This window comes from Salvelinus namaycush, chromosome 3 (genome assembly GCF_016432855.1).
Source record: "Salvelinus namaycush isolate Seneca chromosome 3, SaNama_1.0, whole genome shotgun sequence".
Taxonomy (NCBI): domain Eukaryota; kingdom Metazoa; phylum Chordata; class Actinopteri; order Salmoniformes; family Salmonidae; genus Salvelinus; species Salvelinus namaycush.
The window spans coordinates 9,134,153-9,156,699 of record NC_052309.1 but is presented as its reverse complement, the minus strand read 5'-3'; the positions used below and the strand labels follow the sequence as shown (position 1 = coordinate 9,156,699).

General features: G+C 46.5%; 1 protein-coding gene across 1 annotated transcript in view; it reads right to left on the bottom strand.

Annotated features, from left to right (window-relative positions):
* LOC120044778 (methyl-CpG-binding domain protein 2-like) overlaps window positions 1-22,547 on the bottom strand; it is a 69,506-nt gene that overhangs the window by 23,103 nt on the left and 23,856 nt on the right. Inside the window, exons 2-3 of the mRNA XM_038989453.1 lie at window positions 21,510-21,672; window positions 10,293-10,549 (exon numbers count right to left, since the gene is read on the bottom strand). Of these exons, the coding sequence (XP_038845381.1) occupies window positions 10,293-10,549; window positions 21,510-21,672 (420 nt within the window). The remainder of the gene's footprint in view (window positions 1-10,292; window positions 10,550-21,509; window positions 21,673-22,547) is intronic.

Below are 22,547 nucleotides of genomic sequence, written 5' to 3'. Positions count from 1 at the left end.
GTAGGGTCAGTACAGGTAGGGTCAGTACAGGTAGAGTCAGCACAGGTAGGGTCAGTACAGGTAGAGTCAGTACAGGTAGAGTCAGTACAGGTAGAGTCAGTACAGGTAGGGTCAGTACAGGTAGGGTCAGTACAGGTAGGGTAAGTACAGGTAGAGTCAGTACAGGTAGGGTCAGTACAGGTAGGGTCAGTACAGGTAGGGTCAGTACAGGTAGTCCATACAGATAGTCTGGTTAGCTATTGATTTGTTGATTCGTTCCATGGAATGATCTGTCTTCTCTCATTCTATGGAATGATCTGTCTTCTCTCATTCTATGGAATGATCTGTCTTCTCTCATTCCATGGAATGATCTGTCTTCTCTCATTCCATGGAATGATCTGTCTTCTCTCATTCCATGGAATGATCTGTCTTCTCTCATTCCATGGAATGATCTGTCTTCTCTCATTCCATGGAATGATCTGTCTTCTCTCATTCCATGGAATGATCTGTCTTCTCTCATTCTATGGAATGATCTGTCTTCTCTCATTCCATGGAATGATCTGTCTTCTCTCATTCCATGGAATGATCTGTCTTCTCTCATTCCATGGAATGATCTGTCTTCTCTCATTCTATGGAATGATCTGTCTTCTCTCATTCCATGGGATGATCTGTCTTCTCTCATTCCATGGAATGATCTGTCTTCTCTCATTCCATGGAATGATCTGTCTTCTCTCATTCCATGGAATGATCTGTCTTCTCTCATTCCATGGAATGATCTGTCTTCTATCATTCCATGGAATGATCTGTCTTCTATCATTCCATGGAATGATCTGTCTTCTCTCATTCCATGGAATGATCTGTCTTCTCTCTCCATGGGATCACAGAGGCATGAGAAAAACTGATCCATTCCACTCTTCTTCTCCCTCTCCACTCCCTCTCTCTCTCTCTCCTGTCCTCTTCTCCCTCGCTCTTCCCTCTCCACTCCCTCTCTCCACTTCCTCTCTCCACTCCTCCACTCCCTCTCTCCACTCCTCCACTCCCTCTCTCCAGTCCTCTTCTCCCTCGCTCTTCCCTCTCCACTTCTCCACTCCCTCTCTCCACTTCTCTTCTCCATCTCTCCTCTCCTCCCATAATAACCCAGAGAGAGCTGGTTATCGGAGCTCAGCTCAGTGTGACATCATGCCTTTGTATACACTGCCATCTACAGGATTAACACTGCACTCATAAGAGCTCCCAGTAACATGAAGGGAGAGGAGGGCTCCGGTGAAAAGTAGTGCACTATGTAGGGAATAGAGTGCCATTTGGGATGCAGAGGAAAGGTGTTATAAGCTACAAGGTGTTTCATGCCTTATAGTTCCAACAGATATGACTAACTGACTGGCTGGTGACTGACTGACTGGCTGATTGATTGGCTGGCTGGTGACTGACTGGCTGGTGACTGACTGGTGACTGGCTGACTGACTGTTACTGACTGGTGACTGACTGTTACTGACTGGTGACTGACTGTTACTGACTGGTGACTGACTGTTACTGACTGGTGACTGGCTGATTGATTGGCTGACTGGTGACTGACTGGCTGGTGACTGACAGGCTGGCTAACTGACTGACTGGCTGGTGACTGACTGACTGGTGACTGACTGGTGACTGGCTGATTGATTGGCTGACTGGTGACTGACTGGCTGGTGACTGACAGGCTGGCTAACTGACTGACTGGCTGGTGACTGACAGGCTGGCTAACTGACTGACTGACTGGTGACTGACTGAATGAATGATTGACTGACTGGCTGACTGACTAACTGGTGACTGGCTGGCTGGTGACTAGCTGGCTGGTGACTGGCTGGCTGACTAGCTGGTGACTGACTGACTGGCTGGTGACTGACTGACTGGCTGGTGACTGACTGGCTGGCTGGTGACTGACTGGCTGGCTGGTGACTGACTGGCTGGCTGGTGACTGACTGGCTGGCTGGTGACTGACTGGCTGGCTGACTGGCTGGTGACTGGTGACTGGCGACTGACTGACTGACTGGTGACTGACTGAATGATTGACTGGCTGGCTGACTGACTAACTGGTGACTGGCTGGCTGGTGACTGACTAACTGGTGACTGACTGGCTGGTGACTGGCTGGCTGGTGACTGACTGACTGACTAGCTGGTGACTGACTGACTGGCTGGTGACTGACTGGCTGACTGGTGACTGACTGACTGGCTGGCTGGTGACTGACTGGTGACTGACTCACTGGCTGGCTGGTGACTGACTGACTGGCTGGCTGGTGACTGACTGACTGACTGACTGAATGACTGACTGGCTGGCTGACTGGCTGACTGACTAACTGGTGACTGGCTGGCTGGTGACTGACTAACTGGTGACTGGCTGGCTGGTGACTGGCTGGCTGGTGACTGACTGACTGACTGGCTGGTGACTGACTGACTGGCTGGTGACTGACTGGTGACTGACTGACTGGCTGGCTGGTGACTGACTGACTGGCTGGCTGGTGACTGACTGACTGACTGAATGACTGACTGGCTGGCTGACTGGCTGACTGACTAACTGGTGACTGGCTGGCTGGTGACTGACTAACTGGTGACTGGCTGGCTGGTGACTGACTAACTGGTGACTGGCTGGCTGGTGACTGGCTGGCTGGTGACTGACTGACTGACTGGCTGGTGACTGACTGACTGGCTGGTGACTGACTGACTGACTGGTGACTGACTGACTGGCTGGCTGGTGACTGACTGACTGGCTGGCTGGTGACTGACTCACTGGCTGGCTGGTGACTGACTCACTGGCTGGCTGGTGACTGACTCACTGGCTGGCTGGTGACTGACTCACTGGCTGGCTGGTGACTGACTCACTGGCTGGCTGGTGACTGACTCACTGGCTGGCTGGTGACTGGCTGGCTGGTGACTGACTAACTGACTGGCTGACTGGTGAATGACTGGCTGATTGCCTGGCGACAAGAGACAGATCCCTACAGATGACGCCAGAAGAAATGGAGTCTGATAGTGTTAATCCACTCCTCTCTCTCTGAACCATGTCACCTAGTGTATAGCAGAGATGTGTTTCAATACCAAGAGAAGGCGACAATCATTTCTACTTCACCACTGAGACTCAAAGTAGATCTGCACTGAGAACAAATTGCAAGGTAAAGGTCACCCTCTCTGGTCAAAAGTAGTCCACACTACAAAGGGAAAAGGGTACTGATTTCGGACGCGGTCTATATGTTGTTTGTGATGAAGAGTTTATTAAAACACTCTCCCCATTGAGAGCCCTCAGCTCACCTTCACTATTATGAGTCCTGTAGGACTTCACAGACACATTGTTCTAGAATCAATTGGTCTATGTTCTAGAATCAATCGGTCTATGTTCTAGAATCAATGGGTCTATGTTCTAGAATCTTTGATTACCCATCAGCCTAGATCTTTCCCTAGCTACCAAATGTGTTCCCTCAATCTGGATTCAGGCCGGGTCATAGTACCATCCCCACTGCATCCCTGGTGTTAAATAACATGGTAAAGGGTATGTATAAAAATGAAAGACTGAGCTGCCCTCTTCATTGACCTATCGAAGGCTTTTGATACTGTTGACCACTCTTTACTAATTCAAAGATTGTCTGCAATTGGCCTGGATCAAGCATCATAAAATACCTGACAGACAGAACACTGATGGCGTTAAGTCAGGTTTCCGTGACATTAGGAAAAGGTGTCCCACAGGGGTCGATGTTTGGTCCTGTACTTTTTACTGTCTATATAAACAATATAGGTCTATCTGCGAAACAAAAAGTGTAACATACATGTGTTTGCAGATGACACTGTTGTGTATGCTGTTGCTCCCACGGTTGACCAGGCTGTGTCAGAGCTATAATCTGTCTTTATTGCCCTGCAGAAAGCCTTTGTTGAACTGAAATTGGTAGTTAATGCAGGTAAAAACCACCGGCTACATGTTCTTTTCAAAAACACTTGTATCTGATGATTTATGCATATGTACATTGGATGGTGTCCTCATTGACGGTGTCCTCATTGACGGTGTCCCGGCTTATAAATATCTGGGCATCTGGATTGACAAAAAAGGAATCTTTTAAAAAGCATATTGATGAGTTAGTTAAGAATAAAAATGAATCCAACTTGATGTTCTGGTGCCTCTGAGGCAGTTCAACTTGATGTTCTGGGGCAGTTCAACTTGATGTTCTGGTGCCTCTGGGGCAGTTCAACTTGATGTTCTGGGGCAGTTCTAACTGGATGTTCTGGTGCCTCTGGGGCAGGTCTAACTTGATGTTCTGGTGCCTCTGGGGCAGTTCAACTGGATGTTCTGGTGCCTGAGGCAGTTCAACTTGATGTTCTGGTGCCTCTGGGGCAGTTCAACTTGATGTTCTGGTGCCTGAGGCAGTTCAACTTGACGTTCTGGTGCCTCTGGGGCAGTTCAACTTGATGTTCTGGTGCCTCTGGGGCAGTTCAACTTGATGTTCTGGTGCCTCTGGGGCAGTTCAACTTGATGTTCTGGTGCCTCTGGGGCAGTTCAACTTGATGTTCTGGTGCCTCTGGGGCAGTTCAACTTGATGTTCTGGTGCCTCTGGGGCAGTTCAACTTGATGTTCTGGTGCCTCTGGGGCAGTTCAACTTGATGTTCTGGTGCCTCTGGGGCAGTTCAACTTGATGTTCTGGTGCCTCTGGGGCAGTTCAACTTGATGTTCTGGTGCCTCTGGGGCAGTTCAACTTGATGTTCTGGTGCCTCTGGGGCAGGTCTAACTTGATGTTCTGGTGCCTCTGGGGCAGGTCTAACTTGATGTTCTGGTGCCTCTGGGGCAGGTCTAACTTGATGTTCTGGTGCCTCTGGGGCAGTTCAACGTGTTGATTAAGGACCTCTTTGCAGAGGAATTGATTGTTTTTCTTGAATGGCTTGTAAATCGTTTTATGATGCTGTATTTGTAAATGGGATAAATTGTGTATATGCAGCGCTCCCTTGGTCTCAATGGGACTCCGTGTGGAAATAAACGTTCAATAAAAAATGTAATACTAACGATAACAACAATACGTTAGACAGAACCAAAGCTCCTAACAGGCACATCACAGTTCCCTGTGTAGAGGATAGGATCAATGGAGAAGCATAGTTACACATACCACTACTGTTGAGGGCTGGGACAACTACACATAACACTACTGTTGAGGGCTGGGACAACTACACATAACACTACTGTTGAGGGCTGGGACAACTACACATAACACTACTGTTGAGGGCTGGGACAACTACACATAACACTACTGTTGAGGGCTGGGACAACTACACATAACACTACTGTTGAGGGCTGGGACAACTACACATAACACTTCTGTTGAGGGCTGGGACAACTACACATAACACTACTGTTGAGGGCTGGGACAACTACACATAACACTACTGTTGAGGGCTGGGACAACTACACATAACACTACTGTTGAGGGCTGGGACAACTACACATAACACTTCTGTTGAGGGCTGGTACAACTACACATAACACTACTGTTGAGGGCTGGGACAACTACACATAACACGCCTGTCGAGGGCTGGGACAACTACACATAACACTACTGTTGAGGGCTGGGACAACTACACATAACACGGCTGTTGAGGGCTGGGACAACTACACATAACACTACTGTTGAGGGCTGGGACAACTACACATAACACTACTGTTGAGGGCTGGTACAACTACACATAACACGCCTGTTGAGGGCTGGGACAACTACACATAACACTACTGTTGAGGGCTGGGACAACTACACATAACACTACTGTTGAGGGCTGGGACAACTACACATAACACTACTGTTGAGGGCTGGGACAACTACACATAACACTACTGTTGAGGGCTGGTACAACTACACATAACACGCCTGTTGAGGGCTGGTACAACTACACATAACACTTCTGTTGAGGGCTGGTACAACTACACATAACACTACTGTTGAGGGCTGGTACAACTACACATAACACTACTGTTGAGGGCTGGGACAACTACACATAACACTACTGTTGAGGGCTGGGACAACTACACATAACACTACTGTTGAGGGCTGGGACAACTACACATAACACTACTGTTGAGGGCCGGTACAACTACACATAACACTACTGTTGAGGGCTGGGACAACTACACATAACACTACTGTTGAGGGCTGGGACAACTACACATAACACTTCTGTTGAGGGCTGGGACAACTACACATAACACTACTGTTGAGGGCTGGTACAACTACACATAACACGCCTGTTGAGGGCTGGTACAACTACACATAACACTTCTGTTGAGGGCTGGTACAACTACACATAACACTACTGTTGAGGGCTGGGACAACTACACATAATACTACTGTTGAGGGCTGGTACAACTACACATAACACTTCTGTTGAGGGCTGGTACAACTACACATAACACTACTGTTGAGGGCTGGGACAACTACACATAACACGCCTGTTGAGGGCTGGGACAACTACACATAACACTTCTGTTGAGGGCTGGTACAACTACACATAACACTACTGTTGAGGGCTGGTACAACTACACATAACACTACTGTTGAGGGCTGGTACAACTACACATAGCACTACTGTTGAGGGCTGGTACAACTACACATAGCACTACTGTTGAGGGCTGGTACAACTACACATAACACTACTGTTGAGGGCTGGGACAACTACACATAACACTACTGTTGAGGGCTGGGACAACTACACATAACACTTCTGTTGAGGGCTGGTACAACTACACATAACACTACTGTTGAGGGCCTGTACAACTACACATAACACTACTGTTGAGGGCTGGGACAACTACACATAACACTACTGTTGAGGGCTGGGACAACTACACATAACACTACTGTTGAGGGCTGGGACAACTACACATAACACTTCTGTTGAGGGCTGGTACAACTACACATAACACGGCTGTTGAGGGCTGGGACAACTACACATAACACTACTGTTGAGGGCTGGTACAACTACACATAACACTACTGTTGAGGGCTGGGACAACTACACATAAAACTACTGTTGAGGGCCGGTACAACTACACATAACACTTCTGTTGAGGGCCGGTACAACTACACATAACACTACTGTTGAGGGCTGGGACAACTACACATAACACTACTGTTGAGGGCTGGGACAACTACACATAACACTACTGTTGAGGGCTGGGACAACTACACATAACACTACTGTTGAGGGCTGGGACAACTACACATAACACTACTGTTGAGGTCCGGTACAACTACACATAACACTACTGTTGAGGGCTGAGACAACTACACATAACACTACTGTTGAGGGCTGGGACAACTACACATAGCACTACTGTTGAGGGCTGGGACAACTACACATAACACGCCTGTTGAGGGCTGGGACAACTACACATAACACTACTGTTGAGGGCTGGGACAACTACACATAACACTACTGTTGAGGGCTGAGACAACTACACATAACACTACTGTTGAGGGCTGGGACAACTACACATAGCACTACTGTTGAGGGCTGGGACAACTACACATAACACTACTGTTGAGGGCTGGGACAACTACACATAACACTACTGTTGAGGGCTGGTACAACTACACATAACACTACTGTTGAGGGCTGGGACAACTACACATAACACTACTGTTGAGGGCTGGGACAACTACACATAACACTTCTGTTGAGGGCTGGGACAACTACACATAACACTACTGTTGAGGGCTGGTACAACTACACATACCACTACTGTTGAGGGCTGGGACAACTACACATAACACTACTGTTGAGGGCTGGGACAACTACACATAACACTACTGTTGAGGGCTGGGACAACTACACATAACACTACTGTTGAGGGCTGGGACAACTACACATAACACGCCTGTTGAGGGCTGGTACAACTACACATAACACTACTGTTGAGGGCTGGGACAACTACACATAACACTACTGTTGAGGGCTGGGACAACTACACATAACACTTCTGTTGAGGGCTGGGACAACTACACATAACACTACTGTTGAGGGCTGGGACAACTACACATAGCACTACTGTTGAGGGCTGGGACAACTACACATAACACTACTGTTGAGGGCTGGGACAACTACACATAACACTACTGTTGAGGGCTGGGACAACTACACATAACACTACTGTTGAGGGCTGGGACAACTACACATAACACTACTGTTGAGGGCTGGTACAACTACACATAACACTACTGTTGAGGGCCGGTACAATTACCGTATAACCATGTAACCGACGGTTATGTATTTTGTGTGTTTGGAACCAACAGCTGAGTATGGTTGAGTGAGATAGAAACACAATGAATAGAACAGACTTGGAACCTCTAACCCTGGCAATATAACTGGTCACCTCATCCGCTCTCTACGGCTGCCTGGTATTGTGATGCAATAATCGCCATGGTAATGTAGAATATTCATTCAAATGATGTTTAATTGATGTGGCTCACGCATTCTATTCATTACTTTTCTACGGCAGCACATTCAGTCAGGAGCGGAGGATAAAATGTACACGCATGGTGAATGTTACCGTATGGGCTGAAACACTAAGAACGTGCCCATTACATCAGCAGAGAAGCGTATCTCCTAGTCACACGTGTTCACTTCTAGCTGTGAGCAGCTCTCTGCAAATGCCAAAATTGTCATTTCAGTCGTGCTGCTGTGTTGCTGTGGCTCTGTCTCCCTGACGCTTCCACACAAACAATAGGCCCGCTCTGGCAGGATTAGAGGTGGGAGGGAGAGGTGGGAGCTGTGTGTGTGTGTGTGTGTGTGTGTGTGTGTGTGTGTGTGTGTGTGTGTGTGTGTGTGTGTGTGTGTGTCACGTCACAGTGGGAGCTGTCTGAGGTGAGGAGAATCTACTGCAACTCAAACAAGTTTCAGGTTTATATGTATATATATATATATATATATATATATATATATATATATATATATATATATATATGTTTATATATATATGTCACGTACACAGGTGAAGTGAAGAGCCTTTCCTACCAGCTCTAAACACAACAACCCAGCAATCCATACGTCACACCAGGAATACAAACAACAAGAACACCAGAAAGTAAGTAAACATACTATATACAGGGACAGTACCATATTAACAATGTACAGGGATACTGGAGTGATGGAGGTAGATATGTATAGGGGGAAGGTGACTATATACAGGGTCAGTACCATATTAACAATGTACAGGGATACTGGAGTGATGGAGGTAGATATGTATAGGGGTAAGGTGACTATATACAGGGTCAGTACCATATTAACAATGTACAGGGATACTGGAGTGATGGAGGTAGATATGTATAGGGGGAAGGTGACTATATACAGGGTCAGTACCATATTAACAATGTACAGGGATACTGGAGTGATGGAGGTAGATATGTATAGGGGTAAGGTGACTATATACAGGGTCAGTACCATATTAACAATGTACAGGGATACTGGAGTGATGGAGGTAGATATGTATAGGGGGAAGGTGACTATATACAGGGTCAGTACCATATTAACAATGTGCAGGGATACTGGAGTGATGGAGGTAGATATGTATAGGGGTAAGGTGACTATATACAGGGTCAGTACCATATTAACAATGTACAGGGATACTGGAGTGATGGAGGTAGATATGTATAGGGGGAAGGTGACTATATACAGGGTCAGTACCATATTAACAATGTGCAGGGATACTGGAGTGATGGAGGTAGATATGTATAGGGGGAAGGTGACTATATACAGGGTCAGTACCATATTAACAATGCACAGGGATACTGGAGTGATGGAGGTAGATATGTATAGGGTTAAGGTGACTATATACAGGGTCCTGTGTCAGTGTGTAGGGTCAATACCACAGCAGATCAATACCACAGCAGACCAATACCACAGCAGACCAATACCACAACAGATCAATACCACAGCAGACCAATACCACAGCAGATCAATACCACAGCAGACCAATACCACAGCAGATCAATACCACAGCAGATCAATACCACAGCTCACAGCAGATCAATACCACAGCTCACAGCAGATCAATACCACAGCAGATCAATACCACAGCAGATCAATACCACAGCAGACCAATACCACAGCAGATCAATACCACAGCAGATCAATACCACAGCTCACAGCAGATCAATACCACAGCAGATCAATACCACAGCAGATCAATACCACAGCAGATCAATACCACAGCAGAGCAAGAGGAGAGACGTGCACAGTGCACTGTTATTATGCACATAAAGGCATAACAAAGCGTTCCACCGTTCAGTGATGACCCACCCACCTAACCAGGTTCTTACCGAATATCCTGGTCGGTGACTATGAAGGCCTTACAGAGGGGCTGCGACGTGTTGAGCCAGATAGCAGGGTTCTTCTCTGCAGCCGAGGTCGTCTGGCCCGTGATGGGGGAGGAGCTCATGTGGAGGGCGCTGGCGATGGCCGTGAGGAGAGTCTCGTCTGACGTGTCTGGACCCACGCCTGATACAGGACAACACGACCGCAGGAACACGGTCACAAACAGAACAATAGGCAGAACACCCCAACCTCCACAGACAGACTCACATAACTCATTGTTAGCTTAAATGACTCATTGTGGCATTGACTTTTAATTACATTTTCGCATGAGTCTTTCTTCTATAGTTGCTGCATTGTCTAGGTGGTCAACCTGTCGAGAGGTCAACTTGTCTAGGAGGTCAACCTGTCGAGAGGTCAACTTGTCTAGGAGGTCAACCTGTCGAGAGGTCAACCTGTCTAGGAGGTCAACCTGTCTAGGTGGTCAACCTGTCTAGGAGGTCAACCTGTCGAGAGGTCAACTTGTCTAGGAGGTCAACCTGTCGAGAGGTCAACTTGTCTAGGAGGTCAACCTGTCGAGAGGTCAACCTGTCTAGGAGGTCAACCTGTCTAGGTGGTCAACCTGTCTAGGTGGTCAACCTGTCTAGGTGGTCAACCTGTCTAGGAGGTCAACCTGTCTAGGAGGTCAACCTGTCTAGGTGGTCAACCTGTCTAGGAGGTCAACCTGTCTAGGAGGTCAACCTGTCTAGGTGGTCAACCTGTCTAGGTGGTCAACCTGTCTAGGAGGTCAACCTGTCTAGGAGGTCAACCTGTCTAGGTGGTCAACCTGTCTAGGAGGTCAACCTGTCTAGGTGGTCAACCTGTCTAGGTGGTCAACCTGTCTAGGAGGTCAACCTGTCTAGGAGGTCAACCTGTCTAGGTGGTCAACCTGTCTAGGAGGTCAACCTGTCTAGGAGGTCAACCTGTCTAGGAGGTCAACCTGTCTAGGAGGTCAACCTGTCTAGGTGGTCAACCTGTCGAGAGGTCAACTTGTCTAGGAGGTCAACCTGTCTAGGTGGTCAACCTGTCGAGAGGTCAACTTGTCGAGAGGTCAACTTGTCGAGAGGTCAACTTGTCTAGGTGGTCAACCTGTCTAGGAAGTCAACCTGTCTAGGTGGTCAACCAGTCTAGGTGGTCAACCTGTCGAGAGGTCAACCTGTCGAGAGGTCAACCTGTAAGTAAGAATTTCATTGGACTGTCGAGAGTGGAACCTTCAAATAAGCATTTCATTAGACTGTGTTCATGTATATCAGGTCATTGGGCTGTGTTCTCCATGTATAGCAGGTCATTAGACTGTGTTCTTCATGTATATCATGTCATTAGACTGTGTTCATGTATACCAGGTCATTGGGCTGTGTTCTCCATACATTAATCCGAACATCACCCTCTCCTATTACTGTGAAGCTGTTGACCACCATCACTATATTACTGTGAAGCTGTTGACCACCATCAGTATATTACTGTGAAGCTGTTGACCACCATCAGTATGTTACTGTGAAGCTGTTTACTATATTACTGTGAAGCTGTTGACTACCATCAGTATATTACTGTGAAGCTGTTGACCACCATCACTATATTACTGTGAAGCTGTTGACCACCATCACTATATTACTGTGAAGCTGTTGACCACCATCAGTATATTACTGTGAAGCTGTTGACCACCATCACTATATTACTGTGAAGCTGTTGACCACCATCAGTATATTACTGTGAAGCTGTTGACTACCATCACTATATTACTGTGAAGCTGTTGACCACCATCACTATATTACTGGAAGCTGTTGACCACCATCACTATATTACTGTGAAGCTGTGACTACCCATCACTATATTACTGGGAAGCTGTTGACCACCATCAGTTATTACGTGAAGCTGTTGACCACCATCAGTATTTTACTGTGAAGCTGTGACCACCATCAGTATGTTACTGTGAAGCTGTTGACTACCATCACTATATTACTGTGAAGCTGTTGACCACCATCAGTATATTACTGTGAAGCTGTTGACCACCATCAGTATATTACTGTGAAGCTGTTGACTACCATCAGTATATTACTGTGAAGCTGTTGACCACCATCAGTATATTACTGTGAAGCTGTTTACTATATTACTGTGAAGCTGTTGACCACCATCAGTATGTTACTGTGAAGCTGTTTACTATATTACTGTGAAGCTGTTGACTACCATCAGTATATTCTGTGAAGCGTTGACCACATCACTATATTACTGTGAAGCTGTTGACCACCATCAGTATATTACTGTGAAGCTGTGCCACCATCAGTATGTTTACTGTGAAGCTGTTGACTACCATCAGTATATTACTGTGAAGCTGTTGACTACCATCACTATATTACTGTGAAGCTGTTGACCACCATCAGTATATTACTGTGAAGCTGTTGACTACCATCAGTATGTTACTGTGAAGCTGTTGACTACCATCAGTATATTACTGTGAAGCTGTTGACCACCATCACTATGTTACTGTGAAGCTGTTGACCACCATCAGTATATTACTGTGAAGCTGTTGACTACCATCAGTATATTACTGTGAAGCTGTTGACTACCATCAGTATATTACTGTGAAGCTGTTGACCACCATCACTATGTTACTGTGAAGCTGTTGACCACCATCAGTATGTTACTGTGAAGCTGTTGACTACCATCAGTATATTACTGTGAAGCTGTTGACCACCATCACTATATTACTGTGAAGCTGTTGACTACCATCAGTATATTACTGTGAAGCTGTTGACTACAACAGTATATTACTGTGAAGCTGTTGACCACCATTAACTATATTACTGTGAAGGTGTTGACCACCATCAGTATGTTACTGTGAAGCTGTTGACTACCATCACTATATTACTGTGAAGCTGTTTTGACCCACATCAGTATATTACTGTGAAGCTGTTGACTACCATCCAGTATATTACTGTGAAGCTGTTGACCCACCATCAGTATGTACTGTGAAGCTGTTGACTGCCATCACTATATTACTGTGAAGCTGTTGACCACCATCACTATATTACTGTGAAGCTGTTGACTACCATCACTATATTACTGTGAAGCTGTTGACCACCATCAGTATATTACTGTGAAGCTGTTGACTACCATCACTATATTACTGTGAAGCTGTTGACTACCATCACTACATTACTGTGAAGCTGTTGACTACCATCACTACATTACTGTGAAGCTGTTGACTACCATCACTACATTACTGGGAAGCTGTTGACTACCATCACTATATTACTGTGAAGCTGTTGACTACCATCAGTATGTTACTGTGAAGCTGTTTAGCGGGTAACATTAGAACACACACACACACACACATTATGATTAGAACACACACACACACTCACGAGGAAGGAGTACTCTCCTCTCCAGCTCTGGGTCGGTGCACTCTCACCAACGTACTGACTGACTGTACGTTAAACACTGTATGGTGGATGTGGTTCTAGATGTGTACTGACTGACTGTACGTTAAACACTGTATGGTGAATGTGGTTCTAGATATGTACTGACTGACTGTACGGTGGATGTGGTTCTAGATGTGTACTGACTGACTGTACGTTAAACACTGTATGGTGGATGTGGTTCTAGATATGTACTGACTGACTGTACGGTGGATGTGGTTCTAGATGTGTATGGTGGATGTGGTTCTAGATATGTACTGACTGACTGTACGGTGGATGTGGTTCTAGATGTGTATGGTGGATGTGGTTCTAGATATGTACTGACTGACTGTACGGTGGATGTGGTTCTAGATGTGTACGGTGGATGTGGTTCTAGATATGTACTGACTGACTGTACGGTGGATGTGGTTCTAGATGTGTACTGACTGACTGTACGGTGGGATGTGGTTCTAGATGTGTACTGACTGACTGTATGGTGGATGTGGTTCTAGATATGTACTGACTGACTGTATGGTGGATGTGGTTCTAGATATGTACTGACTGACTGTACGGTGGATGTGGTTCTAGATGTGTACGGTGGATGTGGTTCTAGATATGTACTGACTGACTGTACGGTGGATGTGGTTCTAGATATGTACTGACTGACTGTACGGTGGATGTGGTTCTAGATGTGTACAGTGGATGTGGTTCTAGATATGTACTGACTGACTGTACGGTGGATGTGGTTCTAGATATGTACTGACTGACTGTACGGTGGATGTGGTTCTAGATGTGTACAGTGGATGTGGTTCTAGATATGTACTGACTGACTGTACGGTGGGATGTGGTTCTAGATGTGTACTGACTGACTGTACGGTGTATGTGGTTCTAGATGTGTACTGACTGACTGTACGGTGGGATGTGGTTCTAGATGTGTACGGTGGATGTGGTTCTAGATATGTACGGACTGACTGTACGGTGGATGTGGTTCTAGATGTGTACTGACTGACTGTACGGTGGATGTGGTTCTAGATGTGTACTGACTGACTGTACGGTGGATGTGGTTCTAGATGTGTACTGACTGACTGTACGGTGGATGTGGTTCTAGATATGTACTGACTGACTGTACGGTGGATGTGGTTCTAGATATGTACTGACTGACTGTATGGTGGATGTGGTTCTAGAGTACTGACTGACTGTTGGTGGATGTGGTTTCTAGATGTGTACAGTGGGATGTGGTTCTAGATGTGTTTACTGACTGACTGTACGGTGGGATGTGGTTCTAATATGGTACTGACTGACTGTACGGTGGATGTGGTTCTAGATGTGTACTGACTGACTGTACGGTGGATGTGGTTCTAGATATGTACTGACTGACTGTACGGTGGATGTGGTTCTAGATATGTACTGACTGACTGTATGGTGGATGTGGTTCTAGATGTGTACAGTGGGATGTGGTTCTAGATGTGTACTGACTGACTGTACGGTGGGATGTGGTTCTAGATATGTACTGACTGACTGTACGGTGGGATGTGGTTCTAGATGTGTACTGACTGACTGTACGGTGGATGTGGTTTAGTATGTACTGACTGACTGTACGGTGGATGTGGTTCTAGATATGTACTGACTGACTGTATGGTGGATGTGGTTCTAGATGTGTACAGTGGGATGTGGTTCTAGATATGTACTGACTGACTGTACGGTGGGATGTGGTTCTAGATGTGTACCAACTGACTGGCAGGTGAGAGGAGAGCCACCAGTAGAGCCTCTGTCTGTATGACCTCTGACCTACCAATAACCTAGCCGATAACATAGAAACATGATTACTAGAATGGATTCCCATCGATTCTCTTTCTATGCACTACACAACTGTAACACAGAACCCGAACACACATCTCTGGGTCGCTCGTCTTTTCAGTTCGCTGCAGCTGGCGACTGGAACGAGCTGCAACAAACACTCAAACTGGACAGCTTTATCGTGCAGTTCAATCTCTTCATTCAAAGACTCAATCATGGACACTCTTACTGACAGTTGTGGCTGCTTCACGTGATGTATTGTTGTCTCTACCTTCTTGCCCTTTGTGCTGTTGTCTCTGCTCAATAATGTTTGTACCCTGTTTTGTGCTTCTACCATGTTTTGTGCTGCTACCATGTTGTTGTCATGTTGTGTTGCTACCATGTTGTTGTCATGTTGTTACCATGTTGTTGTCATGTTGTGTTTCTACCATGTTGTTGTCATGTTGTGTTGCTACCATGTTGTTGTCATGTTGTGTGCTACCATTTGTTGTCATGTTGTGTTTTCTACCATGTTTTTTCATGTTGTGTTGCTACCATGTTGTTGTCATGTTGTGTTGCTACCATGTTGTTGTCATGTTGTGTTGCTACCATGTTGTTGTCATGTTGTGTTGCTACCATGTTGTTGTCATGTTGTGTGCTACCATGTTGTTGTCATGTTGTGTTGCTACCATGTTGTTGTCATGTTGTGTGCTACCTATGTGTTGCATTGTGTTGTCATGTTGTCATGTTGTTGCTACCATGTTGTTGTCATGTTGTGTTTCTACCATGTTGTTACCATGTTGTTGTCATGTTGTGTTGCTACCATGTTGTTGTCATGTTGTGTTTCTACCATGTTGTTGTCATGTTGTGTTGCTACCATGTTGTTGTCATGTTGTGTTGCTACCATGTTGTTGTCATGTTGTGTTGCTACCATGTTGTTGTCATGTTGTGTTGTACAATGTTGTTGTCATGTTGTTGTTTCTACCATGTTGTTGTCATGTTGTGTTTCTACCATGTTGTTGTCATGTTGTGTTGCTACCATGTGTGTCTGTGTGTTTTACCATGTTGTTGTCATGTTGTGTTGCTACCATGTTGTTGTCATGTGGTGTTGCTACCATGTTGTCATGTTGTATTGCTGCCACGTTGTTGTCATGTTGTGTTTCTACCATGTTGTTGTCATGTTGTATTGCTAACATGTTGTTGTCATGTTGTGTTGCTAACATGTTGTGTTGCTAACATGTTGTGTTGCTACCATGTTGTTGTCATGTTGTGTTGCTACCATAATGTGTTGTCATGTGGTGTTGCTGCCTTGCTATGTTGTTGTCTTAGGTCTCTCTTTATGTAGTGTTGTGGTGTCTCTTGTCGTGATGTGTGTTTTGTCCTATATTTTGTATTTTGTATTATATGTTGTATCCACTGCTAACACAGTGCTGAGACTAGACTGATCCACTGCTAGCACAGTGATGAGACTAGACTGATCCACTGCTAGCACAGTGATGAGACCAGACTGATCCACTGCTAACACAGTGCTGAGACTAGACTGATCCACTGCTAACACAGTGATGAGACTAGACTGATCCACTGCTAGCACAGTGATGAGACTAGACTGATCCACTGCTAGCACAGTGATGAGACCAGACTGATCCACTGCTAACACAGTGATGAGACTAGACTGATCCACTGCTAACACAGTTCTGAGACTAGACTGATCCACTGCTAACACAGTGATGAGACTAGACTGATCCACTGCTAACACAGTGATGAGACTAGACTGATCCACTGCTAACACAGCGATGAGACTAGACTGATCCACTGCTAACACAGCGATGAGACTAGACTGATCCACTGCTAGCACAGCGATGAGACTAGACTGATCCACTGCTAGCAAAGTGATGAGACTAGACTGATCCACTGCTAGCACAGTGCTGAGACTAGACTTATCCACTGCTAACACAGGGCTGAGACTAGACTGATCCACTGCTAGCACAGTGATGAGATTAGACTGATCCACTGCTAACACAGTGATGAGATTAGACTGATCCACTGCTAACACAGCGATGAGACTAGACTGATCCACTGCTAGCACAGCGATGAGACTAGACTGATCCACTGCTAGTACAGTGATGAGACTAGACTGATCCACTGCTAGCACAGCGATGAGACTAGACTGATCCACTGCTAGTACAGTGATGAGACTAGACTGATCCACTGCTAACACAGTGATGAGACTAGACTGATCCACTGCTAGCACAGGGCTAAGACTAGACTGATCCACTGCTAGCACAGCGATGAGACTAGACTGATCCACTGCTAGTACAGTGATGAGACTAGACTGATCCACTGCTAGCACAGTGATGAGACTAGACTGATCCACTGCTAACACAGTGATGAGACTAGACTGATCCACTGCTAGCACAGGGCTGAGACTAGACTGATCCACTGCTAACACAGGGCTGAGACTAGACTGATCCACTGCTAGCAAAGTGATGAGACTAGACTGATCCACTGCTAGCAAAGTGATGAGACTAGACAGATCCACTGCTAGCACAGTGATGAGACTAGACTGATCCACTGCTAACACAGTGATGAGACTAGACTGATCCACTGCTAGCACAGTGATGAGACCAGACTGATCCACTGCTAACATAGGGCTGAGACTAGACTGATCCACTGCTAGCAAAGTGATGAGACCAGACTGATCCACTGCTAACACAGGGCTGAGACTAGACTGATCCACTGCTAACACAGTGATGAGACTAGACTGATCCACTGCTAGCACAGGGCTGAGACTAGACTGATCCACTGCTAACACAGTGATGAGACTGATCCACTGCTAGCACAGTGATGAGACTAGACTGATCCACTGCTAACACAGGGCTGAGACTAGACTGATCCACTGCTAGCAAAGTGATGAGACCAGACTGATCCACTGCTAACACAGGGCTGAGACTAGACTGATCCACTGCTAACACAGTGATGAGACTAGACTGATCCACTGCTAGCACAGGGCTGAGACTAGACTGATCCACTGCTAACACAGTGATGAGACTGATCCACTGCTAGCACAGTGATGAGACTAGACTGATCCACTGCTAGCACAGTGTTGAGACTAGACTGATCCACTGCTAACACAGTGATGAGACTAGACTGATCCACTGCTAACACAGTGATAAGACTAGACTGATCCACTGCTAACACAGTGATGAGACTAGACTGATCCACTGCTAACACAGTGATGAGACTAGACTGATCCACTGCTAGCACAGCGATGAGACTAGACTGATCCACTGCTAGCACAGGGCTGAGACTAGACTGATCCACTGCTAACACAGTGATGAGACTAGACTGATCCACTGCTAACACAATGATGAGACTGATCCACTGCTAACACAATGATGAGACTGATCCACTGCTAGTACAGTGTTGAGACTAGACTGATCCACTGCTAACACAGTGATGAGACTAGACTGATCCACTGCTAACACAGCGATGAGACTAGACTGATCCACTGCTAACACAGCGATGAGACTAGACTGATCCACTGCTAGCACAGCGATGAGACTAGACTGATCCACTGCTAGCACAGCGATGAGACTAGACTGATCCACTGCTAGTACAGTGATGAGACTAGACTGATCCACTGCTAGCACAGTGATGAGATTAGACTGATCCACTGCTAACACAGGGCTGAGACTAGACTGATCCACTGCTAGCACAGTGATGAGACTAGACTTATCCACTGCTAGCACAGGGCTGAGACTAGACTGATCCACTGCTAGCAAAGTGATGAGACTAGACTGATCCACTGCTAGCACAGTGCTGAGACTAGACTTATCCACTGCTAACACAGGGCTGAGACTAGACTGATCCACTGCTAGCACAGTGATGAGATTAGATGATCCATGCTAACACAGTGATGAGATTAGACTGATCCACTGCTAACACAGCGATGAGACTAGACTGATCCACTGCTAGCACAGCGATGAGACTAGACTGATCCACTGCTAGTACAGTGATGAGACTAGACTGATCCACTGCTAGCAAAGTGATGAGACTAGACAGATCCACTGCTAGCACAGTGATGAGACTAGACTGATCCACTGCTAACACAGTGATGAGACTAGACTGATCCACTGCTAGCACAGGGCTGAGACTAGACTGATCCACTGCTAGCAAAGTGATGAGACTAGACTGATCCACTGCTAGCACAGTGATGAGACCAGACTGATCCACTGCTAACACAGGGCTGAGACTAGACTGATCCACTGCTAGCAAAGTGATGAGACCAGACTGATCCACTGCTAACACAGGGCTGAGACTAGACTGATCCACTGCTAACACAGTGATGAGACTAGACTGATCCACTGCTAGCACAGGGCTGAGACTAGACTGATCCACTGCTAACACAGTGATGAGACTGATCCACTGCTAGCACAGTGATGAGACTAGACTGATCCACTGCTAACACAGGGCTGAGACTAGACTGATCCACTGCTAGCAAAGTGATGAGACCAGACTGATCCACTGCTAACACAGGGCTGAGACTAGACTGATCCACTGCTAACACAGGGCTGAGACTAGACTGATCCACTGCTAACACAGTGATGAGACTAGACTGATCCACTGCTAGCACAGGGCTGAGACTAGACTGATCCACTGCTAACACAGTGATGAGACTGATCCACTGCTAGCACAGTGATGAGACTAGACTGATCCACTGCTAGCACAGTGTTGAGACTAGACTGATCCACTGCTAACACAGTGATGAGACTAGACTGATCCACTGCTAACACAGTGATGAGACTAGACTGATCCACTGCTAGCACAGCGATGAGACTAGACTGATCCACTGCTAGCACAGGGCTGAGACTAGACTGATCCACTGCTAGCACAGTGATGAGACTAGACTGATCCACTGCTAGCACAGTGATGAGACTAGACTGATCCACTGCTAGCACAGTGATGAGACCAGACTGATCCACTGCTAACACAGTGATGAGACTAGACTGATCCACTGCTAACACAGTGATGAGACTGATCCACTGCTAGCACAGTGATGAGACTAGACTGATCCACTGCTAGCACAGTGTTGAGACTAGACTGATCCACTGCTAACACAGTGATGAGACTAGACTGATCCACTGCTAGCACAGTGATGAGACTAGACTGATCCACTGCTAGCACAGGGCTGAGACTAGACTGATCCACTGCTAGCAAAGTGATGAGACTAGACTGATCCACTGCTAGCACAGTGATGAGACTAGACTGATCCACCGCTAACACAATGATGAGACTGATCCACTGCTAGCACAGTGATGAGACTAGACTGATCCACTGCTAACACAGTGATGAGACTAGACTGATCCACCGCTAACACAATGATGAGACTGATCCACTGCTAACACAATGATGAGACTGATCCACTGCTAGCACAGTGATGAGACTAGACTGATCCACTGCTAACACAGTGATGAGACTAGACTGATCCACCGCTAACACAATGATGAGACTGATCCACTGCTAACACAGTGTTGCGACTAGACTGATCCACTGCTAACACAGTGATGAGACTAGACTGATCCACTGCTAGCACAGTGATGAGACTAGACTGATCCACTGCTAACACAGTGATGAGACTAGACTGATCCACGCTAGACAGTGTGAGACCAGACTGATCCACTGCTAACACAGTGATGAGACTAGACTGATCCACTGCTAACACAGTGATGAGACTAGACTGATCCACTGCTAACACAGTGATGAGACTAGACTGATCCACTGCTAGCACAGTGATGAGACTAGACTGATCCACTGCTAACACAGTGATGAGACTAGACTGATCCACTGTTAGCACAGCGATGAGACTAGTAAGAAACTGAGAATAATCTTGTGTAAAACAGACCTTGGTCTCAATATGAGTCCCTTCTAAAATAAAGACTAAATAAATACAAATTGTCCATTGTTAGAATGTAGTGAACAGCAGGACCCTGATGTGTAGCCTCGGCTAACCTGTACCTTGTTGATGGTGAGGTTCTCATTCCGTAGCCTCTGTTTGTTCTTCTGCAGCTTGCTGGGCATCATCATTTTGCCCGTTCGGAAGTCGAAACATCCCAGGTCCACCGTGTTGCCGAGGTAACGGGACAGCTGGGGTTTGCTCCGGAACTTCTTCCCTTTGGGACTGATGGGGGAGAGGAAAGACAACAACAACAACAACATTAGAACACAAACAACAACAACAACAACATTAGATCACAGACAACAACAGCAAACCCAGCATGGCATCACAACCCAGCAACATAACCCAGGTCAAACCCAGCATGGCATCACAACCCAGCAACATAACCCAGGTCAAACCCAGCATGGCATCACAACCCAGCAACATAACCCAGGTCAAACCCAGCATGGCATCACAACCCAGCAACATAACCCAGGTCAAAACCCAGCATGGCATCACAACCCAGCAACATAACCCAGGTCAAACCCAGCATGCATCACAACCAGCAACATACCCAGGTCAAACCCAGATGGCATCAAACCAGCAACATAACCCAGGTCAAAACCAGCATGGCATTACAACCCAGTTACATAACCCAGGTCAAACCCAGCATGGCATCACAACCCAGCGACATAACCCAGGCCAAACCCAGCATGGCATCACAACCCAGCAACATAACCCAGGTCAAACCCAGCAACATAACCCAGGTCAAACCCAGCATGGCATCACAACCCAGCAACATAACCCTGGTCAAACCCAGCATGGCATCACAACCCAGCATCACAACCCAGGTCAAACCCAGCATGGCATTACAACCAGTACATAACCAGGTCAAACCCAGCTACCTAAACCCAGGTCAAACGCCAGCATGGCATCACAACCCAGCAACATAACCCTGGTCAAACCCAGCATGGCACACAAACCCAGCAACATAACCTGGTCAAACCCAGCATGGCATCACAAACCAGCAACATAACCCAGGTCAAAACCCAGCATGGCATCACAACCCAGCAACATAACCCAGGTCAAACCCAGGTCAAACCCAGCATGGCATCACA